The 13,040-nt window shown below is 32.8% G+C and overlaps 3 protein-coding genes across 11 annotated transcripts; 2 read left to right on the plus strand and 1 right to left on the minus strand.

The window, feature by feature from the left end:
- Positions 1 to 38: 38 nt before the first annotated feature.
- Positions 39 to 9,594, plus strand: LOC107264746 (blastoderm-specific protein 25D). 6 transcript variants are annotated; one of them, XM_015733328.2, is made up of 13 exons: positions 39 to 174; positions 1,261 to 1,705; positions 1,783 to 1,913; positions 1,993 to 2,192; positions 2,277 to 2,516; positions 2,631 to 3,051; positions 3,115 to 3,275; positions 3,346 to 3,401; positions 3,491 to 3,558; positions 3,639 to 4,322; positions 4,441 to 5,200; positions 5,284 to 5,384; positions 5,506 to 9,594. In XM_015733328.2, the coding sequence occupies exons 2-13, from the start codon at positions 1,315 to 1,317 to the stop codon at positions 5,641 to 5,643; spliced, it is 3,351 nt and encodes a 1,116-aa protein (XP_015588814.1). In that variant the 5' UTR covers positions 39 to 174; positions 1,261 to 1,314; the 3' UTR covers positions 5,644 to 9,594. The 6 variants fall into 6 exon arrangements, with proteins under 6 accessions (XP_015588814.1, XP_015588812.1, XP_015588811.1 ...); XM_015733326.2 differs by having other exon boundaries at positions 46 to 314; XM_015733325.2 differs by lacking the exon at positions 39 to 174 and adding an exon at positions 394 to 528.
- Positions 9,595 to 9,767: 173 nt separating this feature from the next.
- On the minus strand, positions 9,768 to 11,345 carry LOC107264752 (40S ribosomal protein S7). Its single transcript, XM_015733340.2, has 5 exons — positions 11,254 to 11,345; positions 10,518 to 10,688; positions 10,202 to 10,383; positions 9,971 to 10,121; positions 9,768 to 9,882 (listed from the first exon to the last, which is right to left on the minus strand). The coding sequence occupies exons 2-5, from the start codon at positions 10,686 to 10,688 to the stop codon at positions 9,805 to 9,807; spliced, it is 582 nt and encodes a 193-aa protein (XP_015588826.1). The 5' UTR covers positions 11,254 to 11,345; the 3' UTR covers positions 9,768 to 9,804.
- Positions 11,346 to 11,650: 305 nt separating this feature from the next.
- LOC107264753 lies at positions 11,651 to 12,860 on the plus strand. 4 transcript variants are annotated; one of them, XM_015733341.2, is made up of 4 exons: positions 11,651 to 11,766; positions 12,047 to 12,249; positions 12,317 to 12,509; positions 12,679 to 12,860. In XM_015733341.2, exons 2-4 carry the CDS (start codon positions 12,052 to 12,054, stop codon positions 12,786 to 12,788), a joined length of 501 nt encoding a protein of 166 aa, XP_015588827.1. In that variant the 5' UTR covers positions 11,651 to 11,766; positions 12,047 to 12,051; the 3' UTR covers positions 12,789 to 12,860. The 4 variants fall into 4 exon arrangements, with proteins under 4 accessions (XP_015588827.1, XP_015588829.1, XP_015588828.1 ...); XM_015733343.2 differs by having other exon boundaries at positions 11,765 to 11,820; XM_015733342.2 differs by lacking the exon at positions 11,651 to 11,766 and adding an exon at positions 11,846 to 11,983.
- The last annotated feature ends 180 nt before the right edge of the window (positions 12,861 to 13,040 follow it).

Below are 13,040 nucleotides of genomic sequence, written 5' to 3' on the forward strand. Positions count from 1 at the left end.
ACTGTAAAAATAAAAATAATAAGTCGCTAATCAAATTAATCCTGAAATATTTTCCCAGCATGTAAAATTTGTATACATAGATGTACAACAACCTTTTCTGGTGAACCATGGATACGTGTCGCTCGTACAATCAGCTGATTGCTCTTGAACTGCCAACGACGAGCTAAACAAGAAGTAACGATTTTTTACAAGTATTATAATAATTATTGACTATCGATCCCCCATTAGTGCGGTATTTGTAATCTCCCATTGCGCTTCATCAATAATAGCCACATTTCCTATGTGCGGCTAACATCCTTCTAGATATACGGCAGGTAAGCTCTTTGTTATTATTCCTCTATCAGTTAAACCATAATTGTGATTGACCGAGACGCCAGCTGTATGCGCTATCATCGTTTGTAAAGAAGATTAGATAAGAACGAATTTTTTGGCAATTGACCATCATCTTTTATTTGTACTTACGAATACGTTATACAGTCGTGAATTTTTATTATAAGTCGGTATAAAGTTATGATAGTAGATTATACTGTAAGTCGCCCTTATAACACATTATTGTTAGATGCATGCGCGTAGTTTGACTGTGGTCCTTAATTTAATTATATATATTCTGTCTATAAATAAATATGTAAAGTCATAGTACGGTATTTTGTGTCCGTTGTAACAAGTGAAAACTACTAGAGATGGTAGTGATTTTGAATTTGTTCTTGACCATCACTAAATGACCTTAGCAATGACCCTAGATATTTATCCAATTATACAAACGAATTCTCTGACTTAAGACTATTCTTTCAACTGAATTATTCTCATTGTTATTGAATTATTTTGTTATTCTAACAGTACTATATCATATACGTTCCCATCCTAGAACAGACAGGTGTTCTCGTGTATTCAAATATATAAAATTCTACAATCAACATTAGAAATCCAATGTAAATCTAGTTTTTCTTCAATATCTATATTATTGTAATAATTATCAAGCACTCTTTCGTAATAATTATAAAATCTATAAAAATATCACTTATAATATTATATTGCATCCAGTACAAATATGATAAACATACATGTATAATGGACAGTAGTTTATCATATTATTTAATACACAGTTGGTTTAGTTATACTGATACATCAAACTCTTTCTTTTGCATTTAACACTACCTGTTATATAACACTATTCATATCACTGGTATTGCTCTAATTACTTATCTATCTTGTTATATTTATTCTATGAATATTTATATTTTTGTGACTATATCATTTTAGGCAGACAGTGTAAATCCAGACAGAAGGGATCTTGAACAAAGTCAGAATAATGCAATGGAGGGAGGATGTAACGATCCATATGAGCAGCAGCTTCTAGCTGTGTTTGAGAGCTGCCTGAGTGAAGGAGAAACGTCCTTAGATGAGAATGGGTTACGTTCACTCTGTGATAAGTTGCAACTAGAAGAACGTGGTAAAGAATTGATATCTTGTCTCCTGGAACGAACTCCAGTGAGAAAGTCTGTGTCTTTCCTTGAATTCCGGGATGGCTTGCTAGCCTTGTTGGGTAAATCACAAGAAGGAGGTTCTAACTATGCTGAAAAAGAGTTTGCTAACGACTCACTACAAACTCTTAATGCACCCAAACTAACAGCTAAGAAATATGGACGAACAACAAAGTCGAAGGAACAAAAGTCTGATATGGTAGATTATCAACATGCAAGCTTAGGTAATATGACTTTTATGATATAATAATCCTGGGTGAATATGAATTAAGGCTACTAAAATTAAAAAATTAAATTATAGATATTAATTTGGATGAACAAAGACTGCGTGATTTATGGAGTAAGCTCAATTCTAATATTGATGGAAATACCGATCGTTCTGAATTATGTGTTATATCTCAATGTATTGGAATTCCAACATTATCTAGACAGGTTATTATTCAAAAGACAGATAAATGGTATATTATTTAATTATTGTACAACAGTTACCTAATCGAATCTCTTTGTTTAGACAATCCAGCAAATCTTTGAAAGACTGGATATAGATCGCGACGGTCAAATAAGTTTTGACGATTTTTCGCTATTGTTTCGCAACGAGAAAGCCTTGCAGGAACAAGTAAGTCCTGGTTGGAGCGATGGATCCGATATTAATATGCTTAAACAAGATTCACAGAAGGAAAGTGTACAAATGATTGGTCCTCTTCAGACTGGGTAAAGTATAATCATTCTATCAACACTATTTCATAGAACAAAAACATTATACAAACTCTAATTTGTAAGTCTTCAATATAACAGTTATGTGCGGAGCAGCATTGTCATTGATATGTGGGAAGTTGCTGGTGTACATGAAGCAACAACTCTCTTATCGGACTTAGGATTTACTAGTCCAGATGTTAGTCTCACAGAATTAACGAATGTTCTCTGTGAAGAACTTAAAAATCTTCGTGATGAATCCGACAATAGAGTCATGGGGACGCACGTTAGTTTGTTGAAGGCTGCCCTTGTGATTTATCAAGAGGAAGTTCGGAGTCTCAAGTGAGTTTTATTATTCATATGACATGCATTTTCTTGAGTCTACACTCCAGACAGTTAGACGATCTTGCTTAATTCGAAATGTATTCTAGTTTGAAGGTATACTTAATTTTACAGCACATTGGTTGAACACCTCAGCTGTGAAAGAGACAAACTGCGCATTGATATAACAGAAGCTAGCGAACGAGCAAATTTGTTAGCCCAGGAAATTGATGAGCATCATGTACGACTAGAAACATCAAGTCGATATCAGTTAAAACAATTGGAAATAAAACACGCCGAAGAGACTAAAGAATTGACGAAGCAGTTGCGTTCTGAACGCGAAGCAAATGTTGTGACCTTGAAATTGATGGATGAACGATTGCAGACCCTACAGCAGGAAGATCAAAGATTAAAAAACGAACTTATAAATGTCTTACAGGAAAACCAAACTCTAGAAGTGGAGAACCAAAACCTTTCTGATCAAGTTTCCAGTCTGAAAGTCTCTAATAATCAACTGCAATTACAAATTCAAACGTTGGCAGCAGAGCACGATGTGGTACGATATATTAGAACAATTTAGCATGTCTGTAGTTGAAATTAATAAAAAATTTGTTATCAGGTTGAGAACGTCGAAGCAAGAGAAAACGAACAAGTTATTTCTTTAATTGACCGCATACAGCGACTCCAATCAGATGTATCACTTTTGAGGGATCAAAACGATGAACTTGCATCCGAATTGGAATTACTGAAGACTCGTGATCAAAGTGTTAAAAATACCAGGTAATCAGCTATTATATAGAGTTTATCTCGTCTCATAGAATTGAAGAAAAAACATTTAATCCTATTGTAGAGATGCGGTAACGTCATCTTCGCCTATCAAGACTTTGATAGCAGAAGATAATGAAGGTAATCTATATGAAAACGTTATTTGTTACTTTTTAATACGACTATATTCACTTGTTAAATATGTAATTACTTTTAACGTATATATACAGGTCAAAGTCATGAAGCTCTGAATGCCAGAATAACTGAGTTGGAAAGACTGTTAAAAAAATACGAAAGCGTAAGCATATCAATGACACACTTGTTACAATTATAAGGAAACACACTTGTATGGAAGACAATAAAACGTGTCTTTTCTAGTGTTCAGTGAAAGAAGCGGAGTCATCAAAAAGCCTTGCAAATGAACTTGAAGCAGAATGCGAGGAGCGTACAAGTGAATCGTTACGAGATTTAGTGATAAATAAAAATGATAAATTGAGACTTGGCAAGAGGATGTCTAACAGCGACGATATGATTCACAATCTTGACAGGAACTTCAATAACTTGGACGTAAAAAGTGTTTCGAAGAACAAAATGACTAGTCTTCGAGATTACCCACCGCGTAAAGAGGAACCTGTTGCAGATCAATCGAAAGTTGAAATAGATAGAGCAATTATTTCATTTAATTTAACACAGACTTGTAATGACAGATCTGTTGCCATTGGGCAGGAATACGTTGAAAATATAGATAGAATGAATCAGCAACTTCAACAGCAGGAAATTAAACATGCTAACGAGAGAAAACAATTATTAGAAAGATGCGCCGAATTAGAGAAAAGTTTGGAATTGATAAAAACCGAATATGAACATTGCGAGGATTATTGGGGAAATAAACTCGAAGAAGAGAGGCAGCTTTTCGAACAAGAACAGAAAGTCAGCGATGAAAAGTTTTCGGAATTAATAGCAAAAATGGCTGAATACGAAGAACAGTTTGGCACGGGAGACAAAGGTCGGAACGATGGCAGGTTATCCCCAATAGAAGAAAGATTCAATCTTGAACAGCAGGTAATTAAATTTTTCTATTCTGTAATTATCATATATTTTTTTTAAATATCGTACTATCAAAGAGATACAAGTAAATAGCTAACCTTATTTAAAACTTTTGCATGCTATTTGTCTTCAGTATACCGATCTTGAAGAGGAATTTGAAAAGTGGAAAGGGCAAGCAGAAAATGAGATACGCCAAAGAGATAAAGAAATTCAAGAGCTACATGAAAAAATAAGAAAAGAAAAGCAGTCGATGCAGTCAGACTTTTCTACACAATTTCCAGATGAGGATTCAGACTTTATGTCGAGAACCAACGACACACAAAATTACATCCCGTTAGTACCCTATTCTAAGGAATATACTAAAGTTATGCCTAACATCGTCAGTCTTCCATCACCCTCGCAATTACTTCCAAAGCCAACGCAGAGCGTTGTAGATGACAATGGACTGATCGATTCATTTAAATTAAATCATACGTTGCACACAACTATACCAAGTACTGGATTAACTGTGTCGCGCACGACTACTAGACTTACGTCTTGCCTCTACGGGTGCACTTGTCATCAGATTGAGACGTACTCCTCTGCAGAAGAGCTTTGCAAAGCACACAGAGACGAAATACGTCGGCTGCATCAGAAAAAAATGAACATTGATGCCGAATGCAATTCTTTGATAAAGCAAAAAGAAATGCTAATGCAAGAAATACTCCATTTGCAAAATATAAGAAGCGTAACGTGTTATTGTCCTCAAATTAATGCTGGAGAGCTGGCATGCAGGATTGACATAAATGTACTGCAGACTTTGAATACACGATTGCAGGCACAAGAACAAAAATGTAAACACCTGCAAAACTCGTTGAAGCAACAACAAAAACACACTGAGCGAATATTGCATCGTACGTCAATGTTTCTATCTAATTTGATAAAAAATGTTGCATCTATCATCTTATTCCGATGCTTATATCACTTACTCTTTCAGAAACTTGGAAACAAAATGGAAAGGAGCTAAGGGATTTACAATTTGTGCTTCGCAGCACACAAGAAAAGTTGCACCAGCAGATTCAAGCATACAAGGAACAAGTATGTAACACTCTTCACCGTGTACTTGCTATTTTACAATTCCATGTTGTATTAATTTCCACAATTTTGCCTTTCACTAGAACGTATTGAAAAATATTTTTTTATGCGACTGTGTTTCCAGAGTGAAAAATTAGCTAGAGCTGATCTACTCGCGAAGGATTTATACGTTGAGAATGCGTGTCTGTTCGCCAATGTGGAACGTCTCGAGCAACGGTGTCACATGTTGACTCAATTCAGTGCTGAATCTACTTCGGTATGACCTCCTGGATTGTCATGCAGATGTACCAGCTAATGATAGTATTCTTCAAGAGCAGCCATCCTTATTACCAGGTTACAGAAATGCTAGTAAGATGGTTAGTTACGTTATGTATAAACCGAACAATTGGGTACTCAGGGATGAATAAGGTCAGAGACGTGGAGCATTTCTCTTCTTATATTAGCCATTAAGTGCACTTGCTTTCCTACTTTCATTCCAATTAAATAAAGAGCGATAGGTGCTGATCAAAGCTACGTGCGTTCTGTTCTCTGATCGCAGTGTCTTCTTAGGTTTTAAAGAAAGGTACGATCGCTATTGAGCTACGATTAATAAGTGTATTATAACATTGGCAGTCGTACCACGTTATTGTTAAACATTGCCTCAAGGTATTGGCAAACGGATGTATAGTAGAAAGGGTATCCTTTCTTATTAATTTAGTCGTTATTTACACGTACGTAAATAATTAACGGATTTGTTCCACTCTCGTGTTGTCACTTATACTGTTTCTGTATTCAACACTGAAACGGCAACTATTTCAATGGCAATAACGTTACAATACAGCATTTGCAGCACACATAACACTGAAAGGAATATACGTTAAATGAGAAGTTTGACAACTCGTTCTTTTTTTTTTCGACGGATGACTTTATTTTCTAGTATATGTTGTTGTGTACTATACTCAGTGCATCTCCTATTGGGAAGTATTTATATAAAAAAGATTATTGATTCATTATCCTTGTACAAGGAATTGTCGGTACGAATATTATTATTTAGAAATTTTTCTGATGCAACATAATCTATTAAGTCATTGTATGAACCAAAGATATTTTCATTTACAGAAATCTATTTTTTTTTGTTTATCAAATTTTTCTCAAAAATCAATGTTTGAACTTGTATATCATATATGTTCCATGCATAATAATATGTGATTAGGGGCTTGCATCCTCTAAATACATGACGTCAGTCAGAACTATTTTTTATAATCAAGTAATGGATATCGATTGTTCCAAATCAATGTTTCTTGTAATATTTTGTCTACATAATCAGTATATCGTATAACAACTGTAATCGCGTTTGGGCATTGCTGACATTATTATGTGAAGTTAAACCAAAGGTAAAGAGAGTAACTTGCACAAGCACATATATTGAAATAATTTGCTATCAGTTAAACAAAACAAATTTCATTGTGATATGAATGAATATTATCGACTGCATGATATAAGGAATAATAAGAGTTTGATTTATGGTTTGGAAAAATATAATTTTTGTGCACCGTAAACCAGATTTATTTCCTTATAAATTTATATAGAAATTTTTATTTATTTGATATTAATATTATGATGACTCTTCCATCCTGATCGAGTTCTGACACTTAAAATAAATTTGCAATATTAAGAATAGGTGCAACGCATCTTGTATAAATAGAAACGGTAGAAGAGCTGTTGGTGTTCTTGTATTCGAGTGCTGCACGTATACTAAAATTAGCGGGATTTTGTGATACGTTTTAGAATTTCGTATACGCATTGTTCAATAACAGATCATATTAAATTGGTTCATCATCCTTCTTTGTGGGTAAAGCATATTCCCATATTCTATGATCTTTGGGCTTTTCTCGACAAGCACTGTCAGTGAATCATTCTTCTAATAATAAATACTCCTTATTGTAATTTTCACGAAAACGTTATAATTTTAGTTAATTTATACTTCTCTCAATAGATACATACATATATAAATCAGGTATTGAACGCTTTTTCCTCAATAAACGTAAAGCATCGTTGTAAACAGTCCAGAATTACCTTTCTTCGAATGTTAATAATGTGTTCGTTACTTAACTTAATTTTGCATGTAAATTGTCTTATTAATCTATCATTGTATCAATAGCTTTCCTGTTGTGACTAATTTTGACTAGTTTTCCATTTTTAACAATATATTGTATTAATGAATATAATTACATTACCCATTGAGAACCGTGGTCGATAAGTATTGTTCCAGTAAATCTAACTACCGGTATCTTTATGAAATAGAACAACTATTAGCTTATTTTTATTATATATATAATAAATAATTAATATGTATTATATATATAATTAAGGAATTTTTTGCTAGACCATTCTACACATTTTTTTAATTACCAGGGTTCTTGTTATCAGCTCCTCTAATAAAAATCATGATTTAAAAATTTTTCACCTTTAAAAAATTCCAAATTAGTAATTATGTTTGAGCTTACTACACTAAATTTTGTAATACATAGTTTTAAATTCGAAAGAAAAATTAGAGTATTATGTTAAATTAAGACATAAATGTGTGATCAAAGTTTGAAGTCAGTTTCCAAATTCACTATTCAAAAAATGACTGATTTTCACTTTTCTTTATTCCACAATCATACTTTAATCAAATAATTTATTAGGCGTATATTATTGTAAACGTTAAATTGACAGAACAAATTATTATGCCACATAAGATTGCTGAACAATATTACAGTGCACGGTTAATTCTTCTATCATGTTTATGTTCAAATTACCCATTTAACATTCCTTAATAGCATTAAGGAGAAATTAATTGTGACTACAAATTTAATAATGTATAGCGATTATTAAGATTGATACAGCGCAATAAGGTACAGAGACACATATCAGTCAGAACATAACTGTTAATCAACTAATTTTATTTCATTATGAAGACCTTTTCAACATAATGTAACAGTTCAATAATAGGTATAATAGTCTGCAACGGTAGAGAGTGTCAGAAAGTAGTGCGATTACTACATTGTTTATAACTATATTTTAACGTTTATTCCATACTATTATTTTTGGCACTCTTAATGAGTAAAAGTCTTTCAAAAGTCAAAAGCGGTGATCTCGTAACCGTTAGATTCCGAAGAATCGGTACTGTTCAAAATTGATCGACTGAGAATCAGCTATTAGTACGGAGTAAGCGTTAATTTATGTGAAATGGTCAGTGAAATTCACCATTCGTCATCTTTTCATTACAAACGAAGATATCAGTGCAAAAAAATAAGAACACCATGCTATGACTAGTTGTTAATATCCTTATATGTCACAAACTGCATAAACTCCTGTTAAATATCATTTGTTATAAATATATAAATACTAGAATTTCATATTAATATAGTCCAATACATATGATTCAATTGTATAATTAATTAGCCTGGACTTGATAGGGATATAAGTAATTTCGTGTACAGGAAACAGAGCGTCCATATATATTCATTGAAAGAGAAAGAAATTATTTATATATCTATTACAGTTACGTTTCATTATTTAATCTATATCTGCATATCTGCCGTACATAAAAAGTAGCAAAGGAATATCTGATGGATCGCTTACAGTCTATACTTTAGACACTTTGTTTTCCTAATGATTAAATTAATTTATGTAAAGGTCAATTGATATATTGCTTGGTAATTTTGAAAACGGAAGATTTATAGGATGCAGGATTAATTGATGTATAATTTCATGTTTCTTTGATACATAATTTTAATATGGTAAAAATATTCATTTCATAATATTCAATTGCAATCGGAAAAAATATAATATTTCATGTAAACATACGCACTACGGGTGATATCAACTTTTGAACTTTTGAGCGATGAAATGAACAGAAGCAATTTTTGTACGCTAAGCTTCATTGCGTTTATTGTATTTTGTATGATGGTTGTACCAATATGTGTAAGGGATTAGTACAAAACGATAATATTGTGCGTGAAGATTGCCATTATGAGAAAATGCCTTTAAAGTATTACTTTGTAAAGTTTTTGATTCTGTTACTTGCATAAGATCTTAAGCTTAGATCCATCGTGCCTTCATTTTTTACACTACTGTAACATTGTACATATATGATCAAAGTTTCTATAATTTTATAATATATTTACAACGCTTATGTATCTCTATGCCCATATATTTGAGTTCCAATAAAAATGCTTTGCATACGGCATTTGATTTATTCTTTGCATTAATTTATGTTGAAATTTTATACTTTACATTGAATTAAAATTATGTAAGTAAAGTACAAAACAAGTTACTGCTATTATAATGAAACTAGATGCTTATATTCTAAAATCATGCTACAAAAAATTGTGCCGTGGATGAAGGGTATTGAAACAGAAATTAAATGCACTTTTAATTATTTTTATTAAAGTGTAAATTACACGTAGGTTTCAGGGAATTCGAACGTCACGTCACGACCCGTGAGTTTCTTGTAGACAGAAGCGAAGGTGTCAACCTGTAAGCAATTGAAATTAAAGTTTAAAGTTTGAAAAAATTGCTGAAATACCAAAGATTCATGAATAATGATTACCAGTCATAATTACCTTGTGCTCAATATTTGTTTGCTCAGTTTTGTCAAGATGAACCTTAATCAGCTGAGAACCGTCCAGCTTAACACGAATACGCTTTCCAACGATTTCTACTGGGTATACAAGGTCCTCCAAAAGAGCATCATATACGGCAGTAAGGGTACGGCTATAAAGGTTTAATATTTTTTTTTTATTTTAAATATTTAATTCTCAGAGAAATTATAAAAATGAACAGTATTTTCATACCTCCTAGGCCTCTTCTGCTTGTTCTTGGTGCGGGTCTTACGGGTAGGTTTAGGAAGAATTTTTCTCTCACCAACAAACATGACATGCTTGCCAGAGAATTTCTTCTCCAATTCTCGTACTAGCCTGGTCTGAATCTTTTGGAAAGCCTTCAGCTTTGGCATTGGGACATAGATGATGATGGACTGTACAAAAATATTCAATTTTTTTTCAGGAGCTGTTGTAAGAATATACATACAGATAAATATACTAATTAAGTAATAAAAAAGTGCCTCGATGCATTGTACTGCATGTATGAATTAACTGATCTGAAGCTCACCTTTTTATTGTTAGTTTCAATTTCCCTGGCCTTAGTGATATAAAGCTCCCTAAGCTGGGATTTAAGATCACTGTTCATCTCAAGTTCAAGGAGAGCCTGGGAGATGCTGGCCTCAAACTGATCAGGCTCAGCCCCGCCACTTTTCATAATTTTGGCGCTTGCTGTGAACATCTATAACGTACTGACAATAAGTAAGAATGTAAGCAGATAATGTTCATAGTCCTAACACAAACACTGTACGAAACAGTTAATATTATTTTTACAGTATAATTTTCAAGGCCTCTGCACTGTAATGCTATTAAGTATTCCCGTGATTAGTATTCCCACAAATCTTTTAATCATAGAAATTCACTGTTAACAAAATATTCAACAGGACTCGTGTCAAATTATGAAGGTTAGGAAGTTGTTTACATTCGTTTTGCCAGTTAGACTTATGAAAATTATGAGATGAAATAAATTTTGGATTAAAGATTTTGAGATCTAGTCGAATAACACAAATAAACAGCTGTATTAACGAAATTACGACACGTAGATATAAGTCGGTATCTGGAACATCAAATTACATGTTCACTTCGCGATGAGAATCGATCACTAACAATATGAAGAGAAAGCATCCACAGAAAACAATGCACAGCTTAGATAAATTACGAAATTTTCAAGAATACATAGTGTATAGTTTTTTCATACATTAAATAGCTCTAAAATAAATACAATTCACATTTACGAAAACTCGTACCTTGCCGTGTTCGCTGTTCGCGTGAAAGAGAACCAAACCCGCGTGAAGTTAGTAGCTTGTTGCTATGTTTTCCGAAAACTATATATTTTTATCATTAAGGTTCTTCTCCATGCTCATAAAATATTTTGGAAAGCTTGTCCATAGTTAATTGTGTAACTACTATAGAAAATTCTATTTTCTAATTTGAATTAAATTATTAATTTTCAATCACTTTCAAGCATAACTTGTCTTTTATAAAATTATTTGTCATAGACATAAGTTTTCAACGTATATCAAAATACGGTTTTATATTTTTTTTAAAACTAATACGAGATTTTAACTGAAATGTAATTTATAAGAGATACTTACTTTAAGCTTATTATTTTAATTACATTTTTTATTTAATATAACAAATTTAAAACATTCAATTTGTCCAACTCGATAGTGATGTACTCATAAGCATTGACCTATTAAACGCTGGTATCTAGCAGCCATTTTACTCCGTGCTCTTGAGCAAAGGTTGTAGAACAGCCAGTAAGTACTCTCACGAAACTTTCCCATTTAAAACATTATTTGAGCCTTACCTGGGTAATTTACACATGTTCTTACATATTGTACTTTCAAGATTAATGAGTAATTCATTTATGATGTGATGACATAATTATAAAACGTAATTCTATAATAGACTTATCGATTAGATAATAGTCTTCTGCTGAAACCGAAACCAACTTCTGGACGTATAATCGATAATGTATTTTTTAATTCATTTGTTACATGGCTAATCAACATTACTAAACAATTTCTACTGTTTCAGTCAAGATGAACAATAGGATTCTAATCACCGGCCTGCGACGAGCCTGCATCATGCAAAGAGTAACTATGACCACGGACAGTAAAGCCGTCATTGGAAACCGCGAGGTTGTTGGTTTTGGTATGAATGGAACTGAATCTTACATTGACCGTGTGGATTTCCCAATGCCTGCAATCCGTTACAAGGAGAACAACCCAGATATTCAAGTAATTCAATTAATTTACTGATAATCTATTACATTTAGTTGGCACTGACTCACTGCCTATATTTTAGGCTCTTAGAGAAAAAGAGAAGGGTGATTGGAAGAAACTCTCTATCGAAGAAAAGAAAGCATTGTACCGTGCAAGTTTCTGTCAGACCTTTGCAGAAATTAATGCTCCAACTGGAAGGTGGAAGTCTTCCATCGGTGTTATTTTGATGGGAATCAGTGGAGCTCTGTGGCTCTTTATCTTCATGAAAAAGTTTGGTAAGCTCTCCTGTTTGCAAGCTAATAATAAATTAAAGTACTTAACTGTATTGTATAATTAGATATTTTTCTTTTAATTTAAAAAATTATATCTGGTAAGATCAATAATATAAATGTGATAACAGAAATATTTTTAAGACAATAATATTTGATGGAATGTTATGTTTAGTGTATCCACCACTACCTGTTACATTTGAAGAGGAACGTCAACTGGCTCAATTGGAGCGTATGAAGATTCTAGAGGTCAATCCAATTACTGGTCTTACCTCACGCAAGTAATGCTCCTGTCCCATGTATAGTGTAAATGTATGGTAGCGTCAATAATGCATTGCAAGAAATGTTTAATATAAGTATTATGTATATGAATGGCTGGCATCAAGACAACTGAATAAATGCCATTTGTATGTAAAAACCAATCACATTGTTAATCGTGAATCCTCTTCAGCTTTCACCATACCAGTCCTTGCAGTTGAGTAAAATTCAAGATTAAACGTATCTTCGGAGAGTATTATTTCCATAATAGTTTCACAT

The sequence above is a fragment of the Cephus cinctus genome, unplaced genomic scaffold (assembly GCF_000341935.2).
Source record: "Cephus cinctus unplaced genomic scaffold, Ccin1 Ccin1_scaffold0191, whole genome shotgun sequence".
Lineage (NCBI taxonomy): Eukaryota > Metazoa > Arthropoda > Insecta > Hymenoptera > Cephidae > Cephus > Cephus cinctus.

Excerpts from the sequence above, each read along its gene's own strand:
- LOC107264746 (XM_015733325.2), top strand. Across the intron at positions 2,517-2,630 it reads GAGGAAGTTCGGAGTCTCAA|CACATTGGTTGAACACCTCA; the intron begins GTGAGTTTTATT and ends TTAATTTTACAG. Across the intron at positions 3,052-3,114 it reads TGGCAGCAGAGCACGATGTG|GTTGAGAACGTCGAAGCAAG; the intron begins GTACGATATATT and ends ATTTGTTATCAG.
- LOC107264752 (XM_015733340.2), bottom strand. The coding sequence starts at position 10,688 with ATGTTCACAGCAAGCGCCAAAATTATGAAAAGTGGCGGGGCTGAGCCT. Across the intron at positions 10,384-10,517 it reads TTGAAACTAACAATAAAAAG|TCCATCATCATCTATGTCCC; the intron begins GTGAGCTTCAGA and ends ATTTTTGTACAG. Across the intron at positions 9,883-9,970 it reads AAACAAATATTGAGCACAAG|GTTGACACCTTCGCTTCTGT; the intron begins GTAATTATGACT and ends AATTGCTTACAG.
- LOC107264753 (XM_015733341.2), top strand. The coding sequence starts at position 12,052 with ATGAACAATAGGATTCTAATCACCGGCCTGCGACGAGCCTGCATCATG. Across the intron at positions 12,250-12,316 it reads AGAACAACCCAGATATTCAA|GCTCTTAGAGAAAAAGAGAA; the intron begins GTAATTCAATTA and ends CCTATATTTTAG. Across the intron at positions 12,510-12,678 it reads TATCTTCATGAAAAAGTTTG|TGTATCCACCACTACCTGTT; the intron begins GTAAGCTCTCCT and ends TGTTATGTTTAG.